Genomic DNA, 15730 nt, shown 5'->3' on the forward strand with positions numbered 1-15730 from the left:
AAAGTTTGCTTTGTTTTTTTTTGCTTTACCTTCCTTTGGCCATGCATAGTGAATTTTCGTTCAATGCACCGCAAGGTCCATGTATCATATTTTTTACAACAATATCATATAGCCCCTTATCGACATTTTCATCAGGTATTTTAGCGGAAATCACATCATCAGTTTCGTTAGACGTAATTTTATTAGCCAGATTAGTACCGCCGATTGTCCTTGAAGTAAAAGCTGCTGTATCTCGTCCCAAGATTGATTACATGTAAATGTAATAAATAAATCTGGACGACCATAGAGACGAACATACGCAATAGCATCTTGAGCATATTCATGCATATGACGGGGACTGCCAGCATATGACGAAGGTAAAATCGTTAATCTTCCAACGTTTGTGGTATTACCGTCGTTTAAAACTGGATCTCGCAAATGAATGTATTGTTCAGAGCGGAGCTTGGTCTGATTCAGGCGGATATATAGCAAACGTTCTGATTCAATTTTTGCATACATATCAACGACATATTGGTGAAACGATTGACGGCATTTTAAAATATAATTGTCTTCTTCCTGTCGAATCATTAGTCTATAGGAATAATAATGCATTCCACTGCATTTCTTATTCATTTCTTTGTTAGTGGCTGGATTCATCAATTTAATATTAAAGTGATAGCCGTCGGCTCCATCCCAAAAAATGATAGGATATTGTAGGGCATCGTAGCATCGATGAGTTTCAGCAATTCTTACCAACTGAGCGTTTCGCTTATGAAGAATAATATCTCGAGGTAAAAACTGATCACCGACCATAACGATTGCCACTTCGTCGATAGTTGGAGCATTGTATATACGCACATGTTGGCCAGGAGGCGTTTTGTCAGCGGAAATAACAATTTTATGCGTATCAGTAGGCATCAAATCGATGGCTGTTTTGAACAGACGCACTAAAATATTATTTTCGTGGAAAGGATGTTGCAATTGGGAAGCGATTGTCCTTTCAACGTTGGGAGAAATTTCGCAACGTGCATTCAATTCAGAATTTCTATCACTGATGAAGTACAATTGTAAAAATTTATGATTCTCGCCTGAGAATGGTAGAAGGGACCCTACTTTATGATAAATTTGCCCTTTTACTTTGAAATTAGGCATAAATTGATCTGGATTTTCGATTTGGGCACCAAACCACGTCATTTGGAAACATGAGTTATATTTTCTGATCTGTGATAAAAAACGCTTAGATTCTGACGTAGTTCCAGTAAGCAAAGTTTTCAATGGCTCTGGTGGTGCAGCCAATAACGGAAGTTTAACTTTTCCTAAGGTGCAACACATTCCCAATGTTTCACCATTGAATTTCAAGGCCTTGCAATAGGGACAAATTTTAGACATTGTCCCGATTTGAACACATCTACTATAATCATCGACTGGGCTGTACCTGAATGCCAGGCGATAATTTTCAGGTTGCTCTTGTGATTCCTCGACACGCCTTCTTTTCTTACTTTCTCTATCTGCCGCAAGCCTGTTTTCTTGCTGTTCTTGTGATTCCTCGGCACGCCTTCTTTTTTTACTTTCTCTTTCAGAAGCAAGTCTGGTTTTGCGTTGCTCTGGTAGTTCCTCGACACGCCTTCGTTGACGTAAATTGCACATTCTTAATCTGGCCATTTCTCTTTGAACCGCAAGCCTGGTTTTGCTTTTTGGTAACATTCTATCTTTTTCAATGTTTTTCAATTTGTCAGTGTTCATTCTAACATTGACTGTTAGAAATTTTTTTTTTTCACTCAACAGTTTATAATAAACCTCAAAATTATATATATCTGTTATAAGGTTTTCGAATTACTTTAATCTATTGTCAAAATATATAGAAATATTTATGCAATTCCGAGTTTCTACATTTTTAGTTTCAGTTTGCTTTTCAGTTTAGTTTCATTTTTATATATAGATAAGATATAATCTGGCGTAACGGACAGACAACTTATTTTTATATATATAGAAGATAGATAGATAGATATATAGATAGATGTCCCGGTCGTAATTTGTGTCCCGATGTCCCGGTCTGTAATTTCGTCAGTCGACAAACATGACGTCAGTCGACACACAAACATGACGTCACTCGACACACACACACACAGAGACAACTTATTTTTATATATATAGATAGATATATAGATAGTTTCTTTTTTAGTTTTTTTTTCTTTTTTAGTTTTTTCTTTTCTTTTTTAGTTTTTCTTTTTTATAGTTTCTTTTTATTGATATATTTTCTTCAATTTGTCAATGTTCATTCTAACATTGACACTTGGAAAAATCTTTACGTGCCAAGCATGCTAAAGCTCCAACAATTTATAATAAACCTTATAATTCTGGGTATCTGTTTTAAGGTTTTCGAATTACTTTAATCTATCGTCAAAATATATTGAAATATTTGTGCAATTCTCAGTTTTTTTTTAGTTTTTTCTTTTTTTAGTTTTTTAGCTTTTTTCGTTTTTTTCTTTCTAGTTTTTTACCTTTTTATTTTTTTTACGTTTTTTCTTTTTAGGTTTTTTCTTTTTTTTATTTATTTTTTTTTAGTTTTTTCTTTCTAGTTTTTTTTTACTTTTTGTTTAGTTTTTACCTTTTTTCTTTTTTCAGTTCTTTTTCTTCTTTATTTTTCAGCGTCACTATACAATACATATCGCCGAAACTTTGTTTTTTAACTAAAATCTGGTAGGAATTGATGACCTTATCCAAGTCAAAATCCCAAACCCAATCATCATCGCTATCATTTTCAGTTTTGATACGTTTTGACTCTCGCTGTCCAGGTGGATTTTCATCTAACTGCGCGGTTTTGCGTTCTTTAGTCGCAAGCCTTTTGGTATTAACCCTTTGAGCAGATTCCTCGGCTGTTTCTTCTGCCATTGTAGGATTTATACTAAAATTCCTCTTCGAATTCACTATTTGAGGAGCTTCCTCGGCTTGAAATATAATGTTGAATTATTGAAATATTTATGCAATTCCCAGTTTTTACATTTTTAGTTTCAGTTTTCTTTTTCTTCGTTTATTTTTCAGACGTCATATGCAAACCCTCAACACAAAAAATACATACAACTTATTTTTATATAGATAGAAGATATAATCTGGCGTAACAGACGTAGTGTAACAGACATAACAGACAGACAACTTATTTTTATATAGATAGACTAGCTGTTGGGGTGGCGCTTCGCGCTACCCCAACACCTAGTTGGTGGGGGCGCTTAGCGCCCCCCCAAGCCCCCCGCGCGCGTAAGTTGTTACGCGCCAAATTAGTTACGCGCCATTGTAGTTGTGTCCCTGTGTCCCACCTGTGAATATAGATATATATATATATATATATATATATATATATATATATATATATATATATATATATATATATATATATATATATATATATATATATATATATATATATATATATATATATATATATATATATATATATATATATATATATATATATATTTTTAACTACGTAAAACTTGCGAATATACAACATTCTTGGCTGTCCCATTGTCTGTGTATATAAATAGATTGTCAGGTTTACCGACTCTTGAACATGAAACATATAATTGTCTATGGGAAAAATAATCTTTATTCAGATCTATACCTCATTATTCTAATGATTGCCCTTGAGCTTTGTTGATGGTGATTGCTAATCAAACATTCCCTGTGTCCCCGTCGTCATTTATATATCCCCCTGTGCCCCCCGGCGTCCCCGTTGTTGTTCTTTCCCTGTGTCCCGGTGTCCCATTTTTTGGTTTTTACTTTTTTTTAGTTTTTTTAGTTTGTTTTCTTTTTTCTTTTTAGTTTTTTTTTATATTTATTTTTTTAGTTTGGTTTTTCTCCTTTATTTTTCATTTTTTTCCTTTTTTTATTTTTTTTCTTTTTTAGTTTTTTTTTCTTTTTAGTTTTTTTTGTAGTTTTTACCTTTTTTTTTAGTTTTTTTAGTTTTTTTTTACTTATGTCCTGGTCGTCATTTATACTCCCTGTGTCCCGGTCGTCATTTGTGTCCCGGTGCTTTGTTGATGATGATTGCTAATCGAACATTCCTTGTGTCCCGGTCGCTTTCTCTTTGAGTGTCCCGGTCGTCATTTATATTCCCTATGTGCCGGTGTCCCAGTCGTCATTTGTGTCCCGATGTCCCGGTCTGTAATTTCGTCAGTCGAAAACATGACGTCAGTCGACACACAAACATGACGTCACTCGACAGACACACACACACACACAGACAACTTATTTTTATATATATATATAGATATATATATTTAACTACGTAAAACTTGCGAATATACAACATTCTTTGCTGTCCTATTGTTTGTCCATATAAATTGATTGTCAGGTTTACCAACTCTTGAACATGCAACATAATAATTGTCCATGGGAAAACAATCCGTATTCATATCTATACCGCATTTTTCTAACGATTGCCCTTGAGCTTTGTTGATGGTGATTGCTAATCGAACATTCCCTGTGTCCCCGTCGTCATATATGTATCCCCCTGTGCCCCCAGCGTCCCCGTTGTAGTTGTGTCCCTGTGTCCAGGTCGTCATTTATATTCCCTGTGTCCCGGGCGCCATTTGTGTCCCGGTATCCCAGTCTGTAATTTCTCTTTGAGTGTCCCGGTCGTCATTTATATAGATATATAGATACAGTTTCATTTCGTTTTTTTTTCTTTTTTAGTTTTTTCTTTTCTTATTTTTTTCTTTTTTAGTTTTTCTTTTTTAAGTTTCTTCTTTTTATTGATTTGTTTTCTTCAATTTGTCAATGTTCATTCTAACATTGACACTTAAAAAAATCTTTACGTGCCAAGCAAGCCAAAGCTCCAACAATTTATAATAAACCTCAAAATTTTGGGTATCTGTTTTAAGGTTTTCAAATTACCTTAATCTTTTGTCAAAATATATTGAAATATTTGTGCAATTCCCAGTTTTTTTTAGTTTTTTCTTTTTTTAGTTGTTTAGCTTCTTTTAGTTTTTTTTCTTTTTAGTTTTTTACCTTTTTATTTTTTTATTTTTTTTTACATTTTTTCTTTTTAAGTTTTTTCTTTTGTTAATTTTTTTTTTTTTTAGTTTTTTTTTAGTTTTTTCTTTTTAGTTTTTTTTTAGTTTTCTACTATTTTTCTTTTTTCAGTTTTCTTTTTTTCTTTATTTTTCAGACGTCATATGCAAACCCTCAATACAAAAATACATACAACTTATTTTTATATATAGATAAGATATAATCTGGCGTAACAGACATAGTGTAACAGACATAAGAGACAGACAACTTATTTTTATATATATAGATTTTTATATATATAGATACAGTTTCCTCTTTAGTTTTTTTTTCTTTTTTCTTTTTTTTTAGTTTCTTCTTTTTATTGATTTGTTTTCTTCAATTTGTCAATGTTCATTCTAACATTGACACTTGGAAAAATCTTTACGTGCCAAGTATGCTAAAGCTCCAACAATTTATATTAAACCTCAAATTTCGGGTATCTTTTTTAAGGTTTTCGAATTACTTTAATCTATTGTCAAAATATATTGAAATATTTGTGCAATTCCGAGTTTTTTTTAGTTTTTTCTTTTTTTCAGTTTTTTAGCTTTTTTAGTTTTTTTTTTAGTTTTTAATCTTTTTAATTTTTTTACGTTTTTTCTTTTTAGGTTTTTTCTTTTTTTAATTTTTTTAATTTTTAATTTTTTTTTAGTTTTTTCTTTTTAGTTTTTTACCATTTTTCTTTTTTCGAATTACTTTAATCTATTGTCAAAATATTTCGAAATATTTATGCAATTTCCAGTTTTTACATTCTAGTTTGTTTTCTTTTATATATATAGAAGATATAATCTGGCGGAACGGACAGACAACTTATTTTTATATATATAGATATATATATCTATCTCTATTCACAGGTGGGACACAGGGACACAACTACAATGGCGCGTAACAACTTACGCGCGCGGGGGGGCTTGGGGGGCGCGAAGCGCCACCCCAACAGCTAGTTATTCATAAGAATTTCACACAAGTTGTACTATAATTCATTAGATATAGATGAAAAAAGGTCACACATTTGAATAATATTTTAAAACCAAATCTAGGAGTTAGTTTGGGCTGTTGTGTCACTCAGGGCTAGTAGATCTTTAATTATTTCAAACAAAGTATGCGTAACAAATGATATTCCGTAGTAATATAAAAGCATATATCTTGAAAAATATATAAAAGCATTTCCTCACACAAAAATAGTAGATTATCAGAAGTAACTTAGCGTGTTTCCTTGTCTTGTTCTCAAACAGACAAAGTTAAGGGAGTTTTGCGGTTTTTTTTTACAATTTCTGAACTGAACCCCTTATCCTTAAGGGGTATCATGGTACTTTTAAGATAAGAATTGGGTGTGCCACCAAAATATCAAGTCTTTATCAGACTGCAAATATTGACCAAAAATTATAGAACTCTGACTTAAAGATCAAACTTCAAAAAAGTGTCAAAAATAGGCAAATTATGGATTGCTAAATTAATATTTATTCGAAGAGAATCTATTCGTTTAAAGATCGAACATGTATCGGTGGATTTTTCGCCATGATTGTAGCGGTAGCTACAACCTTATAAAGGGTTAAAAATGAAGTCAGCCGATACTTGACTGTTTCAGAAAGCACTCGTATATTTTGCTGCCAAAAATGGAAACTAGGCCATTGGTCATCAACTAGATTACAAAGGTTGCTGGTATAAATGCGAAGTAAAAATAGATTATCTTACGCATGGCTGTATCAAAGATTGTTCCAAAGTTGCGCTGCTATTGCTAGTTACTACTGCCATTGCTAGCTAACTTTGATACTGTTCACTATTCTTAACTGCACCTTAGGGTGCCTTAGATTCTCACAAACGAAAATTTGTATTTATCAAACCGCATTCCAGTTTGGGAGCTAGTGCTGTGTCTCATTGAAAAAAAAATTGAGCATTTCGAGCATTTCTATTTAATCTTTCGAGCAGTCCTGTGAGTTCGGAGCTATAGTAAATTTTTCCATAATCTAGTCAAAGTTACAGTAGGCGTATTCAAAATGTCTTGGGTTGAAATCGAAGGTTGTCTTAATTACAAAATCTAGTTAAAAGAATCTTGAAAACAGGGCTGTGGAGTTGGAGCTATAGCATTTTTTTCTGAATGGAGTCGGAGCTGGAGTCGGCATATTGAACATGTTTGGAGTTGGAGCTGGTTAAAATTGTGACTAATTGAAATTTTCATCAAGATGATTATTATCTCGAGTCTTTTTCATCCCTCTTTTTCTCCTTTGATTCCACTTAAAAATAGTGGCCATTTGTCGCTTTTTTATATTTTCCATAATTTTCATGCCTCGTTTTTGTAAATAATCTTCAATTTTTTTGTCATCTATGCCAACAGACACTAGTCGCCATTCTTTAACAACATCCTCGTCCACTTCGAAGCTAGCATCATTACCATCATTGTAGAATAGCACTACATCCTTATCTGCACCAGGGAGAAAAATGACTTTGTCGTGAAGGTGATTTAAGATCTTTTCAGAATTTGGTAGTGATTCTTTGATATCTTTTAGTGAGATTCCCCCAAGGCCTTTTGAATGATAACATTTCAAGAGTTTCAAAAACGATTTCTTATCTCTGATGTTATATACAGGCTTGTATATGTACCTATTCTCACTCGTTATTTCTAATTTTGGATTATCTGGGAGAGCTATTTTTGCCAACCATGTTTTTGTACTGCTACAAATATCCAGCTGATCTGTCTCACCTAATACTTGTTTAAGACTCAGTGAGTCGTCATTTCCTTCAAGATATCTAGTTTGCATATGCTTGACTATTTTGGCTAAGGCACTGAACTTGTGAGGTGACGTTTCCACAAAAAGTGGGTTTTTTGAAGTATTTAATTTTGATGCAGCAAAATAGGACATTTTTTGCATTTTTGTCTTTTCTAATGGAGACATTTCTTTCTTCTTCTTTTTTTTGTCTTTCACACTAGGAACCTTCATACTTCGCCTTTTAAAGCTTTTGCTTGCTTTTAGAAGACTTGGATCCATTTTGAGCTCTGAATCTCGTTTTGAAACATATCAAGGAAATATCAAACGTAAACATTTCTTACTTCATATATAAAATGTTTTGTTATTAATGGGTCTCACTTTTTATAAATTCATAGTTTAAAATTTGGTACAGACAAAATCATTTTGGTATTTATTAAATCTCTAGTTATAACTTATTTGAAAGAAATATTACGTTAATTTTTAGGTATTTTTGCAGAAAATTATCAAAGGGTATGACGTAGTAATGCAGCTTCAGGTCAGTAGAGGGGTCTCAAAACTCCTCGGCCATAAACTAACTCGCAACTATACACTACGTCATTTAAAACCTGACTTTAAAAGTGACGCAGGGGTCATTTTTGTCCTGTGGTGGCGCTGTGTGTTTGACCTTGGTTTTGTAATACGGGATCGAGAAACCAAGTCTGGCTGCAGTAGCACACTGGGGGCATACTGTAGCACACAATGACCTTAGTGGTTAAGAAGCGTCGTTAATCTGATTACTCAATAGGAATCAACTTTAAATAGTTTTCTCAAATGTGTAATAGACAAATTTAGGTTTTGTATGTACTCTTGCTATTATTAAGAAATTATCTTCGGGCTCAAACCTTACCTTAAACTTGAGACCCGAAGTTCACTCTGATGGCAAGATAGTGCAAAACAAAACTACTAAAACTAAAAATGAGAAGCAAGAATAAACGGCCATAAGCCATACGTTCATTTAAGAATTTCCATTTTTGAAGATTCATTTGTGCATAGGAAAAAAGCCATATGGCTAAAATTAACTGTTTTTTTTTTTGCATCCAGCCACTTTGTTAGAAGGGTCTCAAAGGCTTTGGAGATATCAGATTTGATATTATCCTTTTGTCACCTGGCCCCCTTTAACCCCTATGCATCCAATCTAAGTTTTGTGATATAGATTTTGCTCAGAATAGTCAGAAGGTCCTATAAATATGCACAGAGGGATGACTTGATTCTACATCCCTGGATGCGGAAACTAGCAGAAATTAGCGATTATTTCCCCTTCAATTTTATAACGGAAAAAGGAGGCTTGCTTGATGTTGGGCCTGTGATTGGCTAAGACCTTGCTTTAGTTTAAACAATAAGGCATTTCATACTGAAAAGAGGGGTTAGATAGGCCAAGACAAAAAAGAAACAAAAACCTACAGATGTAAGTAAGTTAGATAAAAGAAACCTAATCTATAAGAAAATTCAGAGAACTCCTCCCCACCGTCCCCCTAATAAAAACAATGTGGCTCGAAAAAAGAAAATTGGGAATGTCATTTTCGTGAAAATGATGGATAATGAGATTTACAACTAAAAGATAAGTGACAACAATGGTCACAACGAATCGTAGTATTTTTTTTTCAAAAATTGCTCTGTATTTCTTCTTAAAAAATTGGCACCCTGAGATGTTTTGGCTTACTAAAACGATCTAGATAGGTCACAAGGCTCGATAAGAAAAAAAATCATATAAATGACGCTATGAGAAAGCTTTAAAAGCGCAAACTCACAATTACTGAAACCGAAAGACCTAGACCATCAAACGTGACAAGATCAATCCGAACGGCTGAAGCTGACGACTGGAAATATTTATGAACGAAAATAAAGTTTTTAATTGATGCTGCTTTTACAAATAATGACATCAAAGGTATTAAAGCGTTACGAGACCTAGAAGACAACCCAAAAACACAAATTTATAATTGTTGAGATAATTCGTTTGAATAAGAAGAATTTTTTCCCAACCATTTAGACCATCAAACGTGACAAGAGACGAAAAAAAGGCACAAATTCACAATTGCTAAAATAGAATAACCTAAACCATTTAACATTCACAATTGCCGAAAACAATAACCTGGACAATCAAACAGGATAAGGCCAATCGAAAAAGCCAAAGCAGAAGACAAGGAGTAAATATTTGAGGTAACAGTGAACAATACTGAAACGCAGAGAAATATATGATTAGAAGACATGCAAATAGCCTGAGCCATCAAACTTAACAAGACTTATTCGAACAGCTAAAGCAAAGGGGCCTGAAAAATGATTATGGTAAAGGAGAAAGAAAATGAGGAACAAAGAAACATGCGGTTGTAAGACAAGTGACAGCAAGAATCAAAACAGATTAAAGATGAAAATGAAGCACAAAGAAATGTGCAGATAGAAGATATGCAACAACAAGAATCACTACGAGTCAATCTTCAAAATGAAGCACAAAAAATATAAGGTTGGAAGACATGAAGACAATGAGTCAAAAACGAAGTTGAAGCAAACACAACAAAATGGAAGCACAACGACAAGAAAACAAGCGAAAGCTTGTCAAGAGACTTATACAAGATAATGGGTGAATTCCAGCAGCTGAATAAGAAGGAACGGAAGAATGTCTGAAGTAATGGTAAAGAAAAATGAAGCCCAACGGTATCTGCAGTTAGATGGCATGCACCAACAAGAATCAAAACAAATCACAAATTAAAATTATGAACAACAAAATCTGCAGTTAGAACAAAAAGAAGAGTGAGTATCACAACAAATCCCAGGAGAATATAAATCCTGAAAATATATGGTTCTGTGAAACATAAACAGAAAAGAGAAATTGCATTCAGACCATAATATCTTAATTCAGTTGAAACTGCTCATTTGGCACCTCATGACTTGAAACTAAAGAATAGCGCAATAATCATGCTAATCTTTGAAAACTGGCATCCTTAGATTTTCTGGCCTGAAGAATCGATCCAGACAGGTCACAAATTTTATAAAATTATTTTAGAGCCTTAATTTAATAGTTTTGATGTTAAGGCAACGGGTCGAAAACAGAAGTGAAGCAACCCCTAAAAGTCATATAACCTTAAAGGAAACACGCCATGAGATTCAGCGTATCAGAGAACCCTATTGTAGAAGTGTCAAGCTCCTATCTACAAAAATGTGGAATTTTGTATTTTTTGCCAGAAGGCAGATCACGGGTGCGTGTTTATTTGTTTTTTATTCCCAGGGGTGATCGTATCAACCCAGTGGTCCTAGAATCTTTCGAGAGGGCTCATTCTAACGGAAATAAAACGTTCTAGTGCCCTTTTTAAGTAACCAAAAAAAAATTGGAGGGCACCTAGGCCCCCTCCCACGCTAATTATTTTCCTAAAGTCACCAAATCAAAATTCTGAGACAGCCATGTTATTCAGCGTAGTCAAAAAGCCCTATAACTATGTCTTTGGGGACGACTTACTCCCCCCAGTCCCCGTGGGAGGGCCCTTTTTTTTTTACAAACTTTGACCAGTGCTTACAAATAGTGATGGTTATTTGGAAGTGTATAGACGTTTTCAGGGGGATTTTTAAGTTTTGGGGAAGTTGTTAAGAGGGGGATATGTTGGAGAAACCTTCCTTGGAGGAATTTGTCATGGGGGAATGGGGGGAGAAAATTTTCATGAAGGCAGCGCAGGATTTTCTAGCATTATTTAAAAAAAATGGAAAAATAAATATGAAAAAGTTTTTTCAACTGAAAGTAAGGAGAAGTATTAAAACTTAAAACGAACAGAAATTATTACACATATAATGGGCTCACCTCCTCCTGATATTTCGCTCTTTACGCTAAAATATTTTTAGTAATTTCAACTATTTATCCAACGGCTTTTGTGGTTCGGGGGTCATTCGTAAGAAATTGGGACAAAATTTAGGCTTTAGTGCAAAGAGCGAGGGGGTGAGTCCCTTCATATGCGTAATAAAATCATGAGAATACAGAAGTTCGTTACGTAAGCTAATTTGTAAGTTATGTATATCTTTTACAAATAAAAACATTCGTAAAAAATTAAAAGTTCTAGTTGCCTTTTTAAGTAACCAAAAAATCGGAGGGTAACTAGGCCTCCTCCATCGCTCCTTTTTTTCTCTAAATCATTCGATCAAAACTATGAGAAAGCCATTTAGCCAAAAAAATAAATATGCAAATTTCGTTTTAATTATTCATCTGCGGAGAGCCAAAATCAAAACACGCATTGATTGAAAAACGCTCGTAAATTAAATTAAAAAAAAAGTTTTTTAACGAAAAGTAAGGAGCGACATCAAAGCTTAAAACGAACAGAAATTAATTCGTATATAAGTAGAGTTAAAAGAAGACTCAAACTTTAGCGTAAAGAGCGGGGCGTTGAGGAGAAAATCCCCTTTCATATACGAAGTAATTTATGTTCCTTTTAAGTTTTAATGTCGTTCCTTACTTTCAGTAAAAAAAATTGTTTTTTTTTTTAAATTTAATCTTGCAAAGGAACGAAGTACTCCGCATATGGAGCTACAATTGGTTTTCATTGTCAAACCCAATTAAGCATGTTCTTATGTAATCCATGTAATCCAACCTTTTTGCTCATCTTACCAATCATCTTACCAAACGGTAGTGCAACCATCAACTAGTCCTAGTCTATGAAACCAGTATTTATTTTTTTCCAATTTCCCTGTTGTTTTCATAATATCGACTTATTGATTTGGCAACTGAACCCCTTTTGAGTTAGGAATTATTTTCAATTGCAAGGGACAATTGAGTAAAAAATTTATCGTGGCTGTAGGTATACAAACTGAAACCTACAATACAACGTAGCTTATTGCTGACGTTAAATTTAAATATTTTAACATTGAAAAAAAGAGATCAAATAAAACTTCAGTTTCGCGCCATTAACGTAAAATTTTAATGATAAGGGTTAGAAAATAATGCAAACAGAAAAGTTTAAGCATTAAAATTTATGCAAGTAGGCAGTGAAGCATAACAGAATTATCTTCATATCAGATAGCTGAGAATTCTAGCCTTGATCTTACGTAGCAATTTTAAATAATATTAAATTGGTTATACAATTCTAAAAAAGAGTAAGGCCACCTTTGCTTCTCACTCAGACAATCTGTCTTGGCTTTTATTCTAATTGGACATGGCTCTAAAGTCTTTCATGATTTGTGTATTTTTTCTCGAAAATAGCTCCATGTTTGTTTGTTTTGTTTTTGTTTTTTTTTAATTGGCATCCTGAGATTGTCTATCCTGAATAAACGATCTAGAGAGGTCACGAGTTTGAGAAAAATTTGCTTAGAGCCTTAGTTTCGGAATTTTTTTTATGCAAATGTCGAACAGCTAAAGCAAAAGGTTCAATTATTATACATATTTACATATCTATTCACTTTAAACGAGTAATTATATATAATGAAAAGAGAAATCACCAATGCAACAGCTCAAACACATTAAAAAAAAGAAAAAAAAGAAAAAGGAAGACAGAAGGAAAAAAGGAAGACTGTTTTCCTACATTAGTAATTAATATAGACCAGCACTTGAATGAGGCCTTAACCCTACTCATCTATACAATCACATAGGTCAAACAGCATAGCCATACACAATCAACCATAAAGAACAATCCATGGATAGGCAGTCGTGTCGTAAGTAAGTATAAGTCGTCATTTACCAAACAATAAAAACAGTAAAGACAAAAAATTCAGAGGCAACAACCCAACACAAGGGCACATCAAGAGAATACACACTTGCCTATAGGGTTTCGGCTGCATAAAATGACCTAAGAATTTCTATATGTCATAAAATTATATAAAATGTCAGAATATATAAAATTTTTAAGATTATGTACATCATGACATTATAAATCAACCTTTGAAAGTGCTCATAAAAAAAGATATAGCTCTTTTTTTACCCTATTGTCAAGAAGACCATTAGTTTTTCCGTTTTTTTTGTACCCATTATCTCAAGAACTAAGGAATATAAGTTTCAAGCTGTCAAAAAAAAAACATAAATAAAAAAAATAATGTGTCCTTTTTGGGACCCCTTCTCTCAGTGAGCTAATATTTAAAATTCTTTTTGTGTGTATCGGCGTCTTCTCGGCCCCAGAACTTGAAGACAAAGTTTTCAAGCTGATCAAAGAGCAAAATATTTCAGTTCCAGTTTTCAGCGGGCTTTTGTCCAAACTATACTTATTTATGGACTAGGGTCTCCTTGGATTGGGCACCCATGATCTATTCTACCAAGCTCATCTATTTGAGATTCTAGTAATTTATATAATATAGAGTAATTATTCCCAAGGATATACGAGTCAATTTATCCCTGGTTACATATGTACTCCGTCTGATACGGGTTATATATATATATATATATATATATATATATATATATATATATATATATATATATATATATATATATATATATATATACATATATATATATATATATATATATATATATCTATATATATATATATATATATATATATATATATATATATATATATATACATATATATTTAGTTGTATATACAAATTGAATAATAAAAAACTTGATCACCTTGGTGTTAGAGTTCTTATGAAATTTTATATATAATGGCAGTATAATTTTAATCAAATGTAAATATAAGGTTGATGTATAATGTCATGTTGTAAATAAACTTTAAAATATTATATATTCCGACATTTTATATAATTTTATGACATATAGAAATTCTTAGGACATTTTATGCAGCCAAAATCCTATAGGCAGGTGTGTATTCTCCTGATGAGCCCTTGTGTTGGGTTGTTGCCCCTGAATTATTTGTCTTTACTGATTTTATTGTTTGGTAAATGACGACTTATACTTATTGACGACATGACTGCCTGTTCATGGATTATTCTTTATGGTTGATTTTGTATGTCTATGGTATTTGACCTATGTGATTGTATGGATGAGTAGGGCTAACACCTCCTTCAAGTGCTGGTCTATATTAATCACTAATGTAGGAAAACAGTCTTCCTTTTCTCCTTCTATCTTCCTTTTTTTTTTAAATGTGTTTGTGCTTTTGCATTGGGGGTTTCTCTTTTCATTATATATAATTACTCGTTTAGAGCGAATAGATATGTAAATATATATAATAATAATTCCTTTTGCTTCAGCTGTTCAAATTAATTCACAATTTTGTAAAAGCATCTTGACAAGCTTTCGCTTGTCTTCTAACCGAAGTTTTTCTGCATCACTTCTGGTTTTGACCCGTTGTCTTAACATCAAAACTATTGAATTAAGGCTCTAAAATAATTTTATAAAATTTGTGACCTGTCTAGATCGATTCTTTAGGTCAGAATATCTCAGGATGCCAGTTTTCAAAAATTAGCATGATTATTGCGTTATTCTTTTGTTTCAAGTCATGAGGTGCCAAATCAGCAGTTTCAACTGAATTAAGAACTTATGGTATGAATGCAATTTCGACTTTCTTTTAATGTTTCACAGAGCCATATATTTTCAATGTTTGTATTCTCCTGGGATTTGCTGTGATACTCACTCTTGTTTTTCTCCTAACTGCAGATTTTGTTGTTCATAATTTTAATTTGTGATTTCTTTTTATTCTTGTTGGCACATGTCATCTAACTGTAGATATTGTTTGGCTTCATTTTTCTTCACCATTACTTCAGATATTTTTCCGTTCCTTCTAATTCAGCTGCTGGAATTCACCCATTATCTTGTATAAGCCTCTTGACAAGCTTTTCGCTTGTGTTCTAGTCGTTGTGCTTCCTTTTTGTTGTGTTTGCTTCAATCTCATTTTTGACTCGTTGTCTTCATGTCTTCCAAACTTATATTTTTTGTGCTTCATTTTCAAGTTTGACTCGTAGTGATTCTCTTTGTTGCATATTTGCTATCTGCATATTTCTTTGTGCTTCATTTTAATCTTTGATTTTTTTTTTCGATTCTTGCTGCCACTTGCCTTACAACCGCATGTTTCTTTGTTCCTCATTTTCTTTCT

At 32.9% G+C, this 15730-nt stretch overlaps 1 protein-coding gene across 1 annotated transcript; it reads right to left on the reverse strand.

Moving 5' to 3' along the window:
• Positions 1-7187: 7187 nt before the first annotated feature.
• On the reverse strand, positions 7188-8012 carry LOC136025689 (transcription initiation factor IIE subunit beta-like). The gene has a single exon (XM_065701668.1). It carries the CDS (start codon positions 8010-8012, stop codon positions 7188-7190), a length of 825 nt encoding a protein of 274 aa, XP_065557740.1.
• Positions 8013-15730: the final 7718 nt, after the last annotated feature.

Source organism: Artemia franciscana, chromosome 4 (assembly GCF_032884065.1).
Source record: "Artemia franciscana chromosome 4, ASM3288406v1, whole genome shotgun sequence".
Lineage (NCBI taxonomy): Eukaryota > Metazoa > Arthropoda > Branchiopoda > Anostraca > Artemiidae > Artemia > Artemia franciscana.

Bases quoted from the DNA above. Each gene is read 5' to 3' on its own strand.
- LOC136025689 (XM_065701668.1), bottom strand. From the start codon at position 8,012: ATGGATCCAAGTCTTCTAAAAGCAAGCAAAAGCTTTAAAAGGCGAAGT.